At 40.3% G+C, this 9,409-nt stretch overlaps 1 protein-coding gene across 1 annotated transcript in view; it reads left to right on the top strand.

Moving 5' to 3' along the window:
- Positions 1 to 8,935, top strand: part of LOC121386153 (fibrinogen C domain-containing protein 1-like) — a 9,661-nt gene extending 726 nt beyond the window's left edge. The window contains exons 3-5 of the mRNA XM_041516951.1: positions 547 to 643; positions 7,371 to 7,535; positions 8,679 to 8,935. Coding sequence (XP_041372885.1) covers positions 547 to 643; positions 7,371 to 7,535; positions 8,679 to 8,935 — 519 coding nt within the window. The remainder of the gene's footprint in view (positions 1 to 546; positions 644 to 7,370; positions 7,536 to 8,678) is intronic.
- The last annotated feature ends 474 nt before the right edge of the window (positions 8,936 to 9,409 follow it).

The following is a 9,409-nucleotide window of genomic DNA, read 5'->3' as shown; positions in this document are numbered from 1 at the left end:
AAAGGCAATTTAGGAAATAGCCTGTTAAACAATCGGCAATCTAGATTTAAGTTTACTTTTTTTCAAAAAGCAAGCGAACAAAAACAGTGTTAAAGAACCCACAAGACTTAAATCACCATATGAGGAATTTGTGAATTCTCCCCCCCCCCCCTCTTCTTATTATTATTACTTGTACTACTAATACAAATGTTGCTGCTGTTGCTACTACTTCTACTACTACTACTATTACCACTACTACCACTATTGCTACTACTACTACTACTACTACTACTACTACTACTACTACTACTACTACCACTACTACTACTACTACTACCACTAAACTACTATCAAATGATCACTTCTTTTTCAATTCGCTCCAATTCGTAACCAACCAGTGTTTTGAATTACACATATTAAAAAAAAAAACTCACCCCAAAAAACAACAACACAAAAACAACAACAACAACAACAACAACAAAACCAAGTAGCTACTACTGCTACTATTACTACTATTACCACTACAACTATTATTATTATTATTATTATTATTATTATTATTACCAGGTTATACAGCGACGGACAGACGGATCTGAAAACTTCTACAAAACTTGGAATGAATACAGAGACGGATTTGGAGACTTAAATAATGAGTTCTGGTTAGGTAAGTAGGACAAATAAATTAGTTAAGGATCGTTTCTAGGGTAAAATAAATGTGGCTGCACAGTAATGGGTATCCAGCTGGAAGTCTCTAGTGGAGGAAGGGACAAGCAGTTTGTAGTGGGAGAGGGAGACAAGCAGTCTGTAGTGAGAGAGGGGGACAAGCAGTCTGTAGTGGGCGAGGGGACAAGCAGTATTTAGTGGGAGAGGGGGACAAGCAGTGTGTAGTGGAGGAGGGGACAATCAGTCTGTAGTGGGAGAGGGGGCAAGCAGTCTGTATTGGAGGAGGGGACAACCAGTCCGTAGTGAGGGAGGGGACAAGCAGTATGTAGTGGGGGAGGGGACAAGCAGATTGTAGTGGGGGAGGGGATAAGCCATTTTATAGTCCAGGAAATCTATTCCAAAATATATGGTATACCCGTCACCAATGGCAAAAGTAATGAAATTGACAGTGTTTGTTCAGAATTTGGTCCAGAATAACATATTAAAAATGTACACACACACACACGCTGTGTGCAGCGATTTGGGTGGCTGTTTCTAATCGTCTGACCCGTCGCTCGGACCCCAGTAGCCTGGTATAACTGTGTGCAGCGATTTGGGTGGCTGTTTGTAATCGTCTGACCCGTCGCTCGGACCCCCAGTAGTCTGGTATAGCTGTGTGCAGTGATTTGAGTGGCTGTTTCTAATCGTCTGACCCGTCGCTCGGACCCCAGTAGCCTGGTATAACTGTGTGCAGTGATTTGGGTGGCTGTTTGTAATCGTCTGACCCGTCGCTCGGACCCCAGTAGCCTGGTATAACTGTGTGCAGTGATTTGAGTGGCTGTTTCTAATCGTCTGACCCGTCGCTCGGACCCCAGTAGCCTGGTATAACTGTGTGCAGCGATTTGGGTGGCTATTTGTAATCGTCTGACCCGTCGCTCGGACCCCAGTAGCCTGGTATAGCTGTGTGCAGCGATTTGAGTGGCTGTTTCTAATCGTCTGACCCGTCGCTCGGACCCCAGTAGCCTGGTATAACTGTGTGCAGCGATTTGAGTGGCTGTTTCTAATCGTCTGACCCGACGCACGGACCCCAGTAGCCAGGTATAACTGTGTGCAGCGATTTGAGTGGCTGTTTGAGCTGGATTTCGTATAACCTGGATTCTGATGAGTCGATCCTGAACGAATGTGGTTGACCTGGGATGGGAAGGACTTAGCCCAGTGGTAGAGCGCTCCCTTGATGCACGGTCGGTGTAGGATCGATCTCCGTCGGTGAGCCCATTTGGGCGATTTCTTGTTCCAGCCAGTGCAGCACGGCTGGTATATCAAAGACTGTGGTATATGTTATCCTGTCTCTGGGATGATGCATATAAAAAAGTCCCTTCCTACTAATCGAAAAATGTAGCACATATCATCTTTAAGACTACATGTCAGACTTACCAAATGTTTGACATCCAATAGCCAATGATTAATATATCAATGAGCTCTAGTGGTGTCGTTAAAAACAACTTTACTTTGTTTTTGACCTGGGACGCCCTGAAAGGGTCGACCATCAATAGTTTCGGTATGTTTGGTGTCTGCTCCATTGTCTACAGATCACAGACGGCGACACATTGGCTACATTATGCTGAATTCTACCAGTTTGAAGCATGCCCATAAAACTAAGGGGTTCTTCACCTCTTAGACTCTGCATCACTAATTCAAACACAAACAATGCATAGCATCCAAGAAACAAAGGTTAACTGAGGTTAAATGAGATGCAGCACAATTAACAGTAGTAATCACAGAAACAGATCTATTACAGGTCTGTGATGTGTCAACATCGTGAATGTCTCTGTCCACGTGTACGGGGCTAATGCGTGATGGACGTGCACATTTTGGCTGTGTTTGGGTGCAGCCATGAATTGTTTTTTTCTAGGCAGTCAGTTTTGAAAGCAGATCTCTGTTCCAATTCGTCTACTTTTTCTCAAGAATATATATATATATATATATATATATACAAACACGAGAAGTAGTGGCCATAGGTGAATAACGAACAATTCGTTTAACGTACATTATTTTGTTTTTACATTCCTTCAATATAACCTCCTTTGTGATAGATGACCGACTCCCATCGTTTCGATAAGATAAGAACACCCATTGCTAGGCAACCTTTGTTAATGTCCTTGATCACTGCGTTCAGAACGGCCTGTAGGGTATCCAAGTCACTATACCTGGAACCACGGAAAGGTTCTTTGAGTTTTACAAACCGGTCGTAATCGGGCGGGTTAATGGTGGATGTGGTAACGTTTCCCAGTTATGTTCTTCCAGAAATGACGTTGCACGTGTGGCCTTGTGGCATGCGGCGTTACCATGAATAATCTTGGGTCCGGCTGCAATTAAATATGGTCGCAAGTGCGCATTTCAAATGTTCATAAAGAAATTATTTGTAATATGTTGCATTGACTATTTCACCTGTTAGAACACGATGGGACAATAATACACCTTCCGTGTCATAAGCAATGGTCACTAACATACGCAGATGACCCTGTTTTATCCGGAATTTTGCTGGTCTAGGCGAGTTTGGAGTATACCATTCCATAGACTGCCGCTTTAATTCAGATTCGTAGGATTGGATCCACGTTGCATTAATTGCTACTATACTTTCTACACAGTTATCGCCCTGAATTTCATACCTGAGAAGTAGTTGTCTGCCAATAGCGACCCTGTTCTCACGTTGTAACTGTGTTAGGTTGTGGGCTACCTGCCTTGCCGTTATATTTCGTAAATGACGTGCTAGAATTGTATGCACTGAACCAACACTTATGTCCAAATCTGTGTCCACGATTTCGTCCTTTTTATCAACATAATAATCATCTGTTGCAGAAGTTGGGAGACCAGATTTATATATGCGCTTGTTCTTGTCTTTGAACTCCACCCGCAGCGTCAATGTAATGTTATGACGTCATATAACGTTACTGAATCCAGTTAACGTTAATTGACGTTCTGTATAAAAACATTAGCATATATATATTTATTACCCATATGGGCTCAAATATACGGGGTAATATTTTTTCGATCTCTGCACAGTGTGCAGATTGCTTCTGCAGCCACTGATTGGCTGGCTTAAAAATCACGACGTTTAGTTGGTTGCTTGCCATGGCCGGAACTTCACTTTCATTCATATAATGTTTCCATTCATGAGTCAGATTGCACATACGTTATACGATCTACAAAGATTTACAAAAACAAATGGACTCATTTGTTTCGTAAACATGAAATGGTATATTTTCATAAGCAGCGGCTTTAGTAATATATAAAAATAATTATTTTCAAATGCGAATACGGTTGTATTACTTTGTACTGTAAGCATTTGTCTGTAAAAAGAACGTCGTTAATGCTATGACGTCACTTACATTACGTCATGTAATGCGCGTAAGATTATATGACGTAATGGCTGATGGATTTGTTGTAGACTGCAGAGGAATTTTTACATTAAAAATCAGTTAAAATTGACAATGGGTAATAAAGAGAATAACCAACTCGCTACGAGGAGTTACAAATTATCTGTCCCTCGTGAATGAATGTTGTAAAACCCTCGCCAAAGGCTCGGGTTTACAACATTCATTCACTTGGGACAGATAATTCGTAACTCCTCGTAGCTCGTTAGTTATTCTCTAAATACTCTTCAAAAAAAGAAACGCATAGAGCATATTTTTCATAACATTAATTTTGAAATAACAAAATAGTGAATGTTTTAGTGTTATCTTATTCTATAGCTAGTGGATATGGTATCATGCAATTCTGAAGCTGACAAAACGCATGATTTGACGTCAGCACGTGCAAATATGTTTTTCACAATATCCATAATAATGGTTGCAGAGCTCACATTTATCACGTACAAATCATGCACGTACAGCACGTGCACTACCCCTTGAAAAAAAAATGAGTTACATTCACACACGCATTATCGACTGTGACGCTACGATCAGGCTGACAGAACCACAACGTAACAACGCAATTGGCCGGATGGAAGCCGGGGAATCGCAATCAACAGTTGCACGTCTTTTCAATACATCTCAGAGTACAATATCTAGGCTTTGGCACCGTTATCAGCAAACTGGAGTGTCACGTGATCCGGTCGTCTCAGAGTTACTGAAACGAAACCCAGAGTTCACTTGAAATCATGTGACTCGGTGTTTACAAAAAGGATTAATTCCCACGCCAGGTCCGGCCACCCCTTTCGGTTGTGGACTTCCAAAAGGTTCTACAACTTAATACATTTTATAATAATGGTCTGTCCAGTAATCTAACGACCTGCCACAAGGTTAACCAAAACACAACAATTTTAAAACATTTATTCAACACAAAGACAAAGAGCTCTTAACAAAATACTGTGGACATTTGACAAGTTATACAATAATATTACCCTGAGATTTCCGACAAATATACTTATTTGAAAGTTCCATACCAAATGAAACACCGGTCTACATGAAAACTTATAATATCGGTAATTTAGGCTACAACTCCTATTACAAATAAATTAGTCCCTATCGGAAACTATCAATTTGATTTGAAAGATGATTTACACCAAAATCCCAAAACTACAATTCTTCCATGTTACAATTAATTTCCGCAACAGCCCCTATTGCAAATGTGAATATCCCACATAGAAATTCAACAATTGGTTTGAAAGCCGAATTATCACGGAGTTCACTACACCTCCCAAACCTCAAACAAACATATCGGAAAACAAATAACTAAAATTTGTCTGCATGTTTAGAAATAATATTTCCAAGAAAAATAAATGGCGTGCACCCCCATGCACAACCAACAAAATGACAACAATTCTTTTACTAACAATGTACAACGATTAACCCCATAGCCAGTAATAAAGCATATGGAAACGGAGAGAGAGAGAGAGAGAAAGAAACTCTAAAATCTAGGCTTTAACACCCCCTAAAACATTAATTTTACCCAAACCATAATAACTTACGTGTTGACCCTATGAAAACACACCAGAAAGTAAAGTTCCAAGTTTGACCACACGGGCAACACGAGGACGAAATCGTATCTCATTGGTTCATCCCAAATAAACAATCATATAAAAATTATTACCCATAACAATTACGCCTAAAATTCACCAAAATATTCTATTATTACTACAATAGTGTATCCACTTAACAAAATAAAAAAATTAATTAAAAGAAAATACAAATAAACATATATATATTTTACTTCCTGTTAAATTACCGTAAAACCTTTAAATATTACCCTACTTAAAATTTTATCTTAATAACAATGAATTCCATGTTTTTATCCCAGCAGTATTATTCAGTTAGTAAACCGTGATTAGTATAGTTAATACAGAATAAATAGAGAATACAACAAAATAAAATTACAACTAAAAAAAGAAACTAGGACAGAAAAGTTAAATGGATAAAAACATGGTTCATTACATTACCACACCGGCGCAAGACAGATACATACGTCTACGACATTTACGTGACAGATGCCTAACTGCTTCATCATCAACTTCTGCCATACCTGGGATGCGAAGAATTTCAGACCAGACCGTAAGAAACCGTTTACGTGAAGCCAATATCCGAGCTAGAAGACCAGCTAAACGGATAATTTTAACCGCGCAACATAGGCGTCTACGGCTTACATGGTGCAGACGTTGTCTGATATGGCGTCGACAGCAGTGGCGAAGAGTGGCTTTCAGCGACGAGTCGCGTTTTTTGCTTCAACGCGCCGACGGCAGAGCTAGAGTTTACCGACGACGTAACGAGCGTTATGCCAATAATTGTGTGCGGCAGGTGGACAGATATGGAGGGGGGAGTGTTATGGTATGGGCGGCCATCACTTACACTGGCAGAACAGACCTTGTACATGTCCCAGGTCATCTAACAGCCCAACGTTACTGCAACGAAATTCTCCAGCGTCACGCCATACCTTTCATCAACGCAGAAAATGTCATCTTCCAGTACGACAATGCACGACCACATAGCGCACGTATAACAACAGACTTCCTGAATCAACACAATGTCGGAGTGATGCCATGGCCTTCAATATCACCTGATCTTAACCCCATCGAGCACCTGTGGGATGAACTAGATCGACGTTTACGGCAACGTAACCCTGCGCCACAAACGCTACCCCAGCTGCTCCAGGCTTTGCAACAAACATGGGCTACAATTCCCCAGCCCGTGATTCAAGCATTATTTGATTCCATGCGTAGGAGGTGCCAAGCCGGCATTGCTGCTCATGGGGCTCATACTCGATATTAGTGTCCATGACCGTGACCTTGATACGGTGGCCTAATCCTGTTGATTTGATAGACGATTTCATTCCAAGTGATGATCTGATCATGTTTAACAAGTTTCAGTTTTACTGCGCTGGTATTGAGCAAAGATATGATGCTATAAATTTGCAATCCAATCCTAACATATACCAGTTATGCGATTCTTTTTTTGAAGAGTATATATATATATATATATATATATATATATATTCAATAAGTAGTGGCCGTAGCACCATAATTATTGGAGGGGGGGGGGGGGGGGGAGGGGTTCTATACGTTGTACCATGCTGATGTTTTGTTTTATACAGAACGTCAATTAACGTTAACTGGATTCAGTAACGTTATATGACGTCATGACATTACATTGACGCTGTGCGTGTGCGTGTGCGTGTGTGTGTGTGTGTGTGTGTGTTTGTGTGTGTTTCTGCGAATAAAGATGATATGACGATTAAGTAATTTATTTATTTATTAGGCAATACAAACATCCACCGTATAACCAGCCAGGGTCACTACGATCTGAGAATTGACCTGGACGACTTTGAAGGAAACACCAGGTACGCGATGTACAAGAACTTCTCCCTGGCTTCAGAACAAGACGACTTCAGACTGAGTCTGGGCGAGTACAGCGGCGACGCAGGTACGTTTGAAATGTGGGACACGGATGCTTTCTTCCTGATCTTATGTCTCACTCAACATTTCAGATGTCTTGTTTGTCTCGGGTTTTGTTAAAGTCCTAATCAAATTATATACATCCATCTCTTGCTCATTATAAACGAAACATGAAAATCCCTAGAGATAAAAGTGGATGATGACCAATGCAACAACAACAACAACAACATAAACAAAATAGTAAAAAACGTTCATTCACTTATTATGTTATCATTTAAAGACACAATTTTAAACTGTATAATAGTGTATGCTACACCTGGATATTGCAATCATACCTGTAAGGTGTTTTCATGTCATATGAGGAGCAAGTTTGTGTAGTGGTATTTTATTTTATAAAATAATGCTAGCGGCGGGAGGTAGCCCAGTGGTAGAATGTCCGCCGGATGTACAGTCTGTGTAGTGGTATTTTATTTGATAAAATAATGCTAGCGGCGGGAGGTAGCCCAGTGGTAGAATGTCCGCCTGATCCACAGTCTGTGTAGTGGTATTTTATTTTATACAATAATGCTAGCGGCGGGAGGTAGCCCAGTGGTAGAATGCCCGCCTGATCCACAGTCTGTGTAGTGGTATTTTATTTTATACAATAATGCTAGCGGCGGGAGGTAGCAGAGTGGTAGAATGTCCGCCTTATCCACAGTCTGTGTAGTGGTATTTTATTTTATACAATAATGCTAGCGGCGGGAGGTAGCAGAGTGGTAGAATGTCCGCCTGATCCACAGTCTGTGTAGTGGTATTTTATTTTATACAATAATGCTAGCGGCGGGAGGTAGCACAGTGGTAGAATGTCCGGCTGATGCACAGTCTGTGTAGTGGTATTTTATTTTATACAATAATGCTAGCGGCGGGAGGTAGCACAGTGGTAGACTGTCCGGCTGATCCACAGTCTGTGTAGTGGTATTTTATTTTATACAATAATGCTACCGGCGGGAGGTAGCACAGTGGTAGAATGTCCGGCTGATGCACAGTCTGTTTATGACAAATATACCAGATTGTCTCTAAGACTAAATGTCGGGATTATCAAATAGTGGATGATTAATAAATCATTACACAAAATAGACATTTTGATACACAAATCTTTCAGTCCATGTATAAACGACCATTTTTTTTTTAGGAGACGGCCTTGGTAAACACAGTGGACAGCGATTCTCAGCAAAAGACAAGGATTTGGATGTTGATCCGGGCAAAAGCTGTGCACAGAGGTACAAAGGAGCTTGGTGGTACAAAAGCTGTCATGCATCCAATCTGAACGGTCAATACCTGCATGGAAATCACTCTTCATACGCAGATGGGGTGAACTGGAAATACTGGCTAGGATTTCATTATTCCTTAAAGAGAACTGAGATGAAGATCAGGCCAATGAGATTCTGAGATGAGAGAGACAGACAGATAGACAGAGAGACAAACATATATTTTTATTTACGCGTTCACCTTGTGTACAGGTTTAAAACGAAATCAGTAATTAGTAATACAAATACAGCAATAAAAACACACAAGCCTCTACTATATGGGATAATTTTAAACTACTAAAAGAGCGTTATGGAGTTATAAGATATTTAAAACAACACATATCAAACACAGAATCCGAAAACGAAACATAACGAAGATTATCTATCTTAGCTGTGAAATGTGAAACACGAAAAAAAGAGAAGAATATAGTTCTGAAAAAGGGGATGTGCAATTCTGACTTAAACATTTGTAGACCCAAGAAAGCATTTGGAACCAGTGATAAATACATCCAAACATTAAGAAATAACTATTGTGAATAACATAGCGTTAGAATTCTGAACGAATGTTGATATAATAATCTTTATAATTGCTGTGTGAAACGTCCATGTTAAGAAA

Source organism: Gigantopelta aegis, chromosome 12, assembly GCF_016097555.1.
Source record: "Gigantopelta aegis isolate Gae_Host chromosome 12, Gae_host_genome, whole genome shotgun sequence".
Classification (NCBI taxonomy): Eukaryota; Metazoa; Mollusca; class Gastropoda; order Neomphalida; family Peltospiridae; genus Gigantopelta; species Gigantopelta aegis.
The sequence above is the reverse complement of the archived record's forward strand: the minus strand, read 5'-3'. Positions and strand labels throughout refer to the sequence as shown.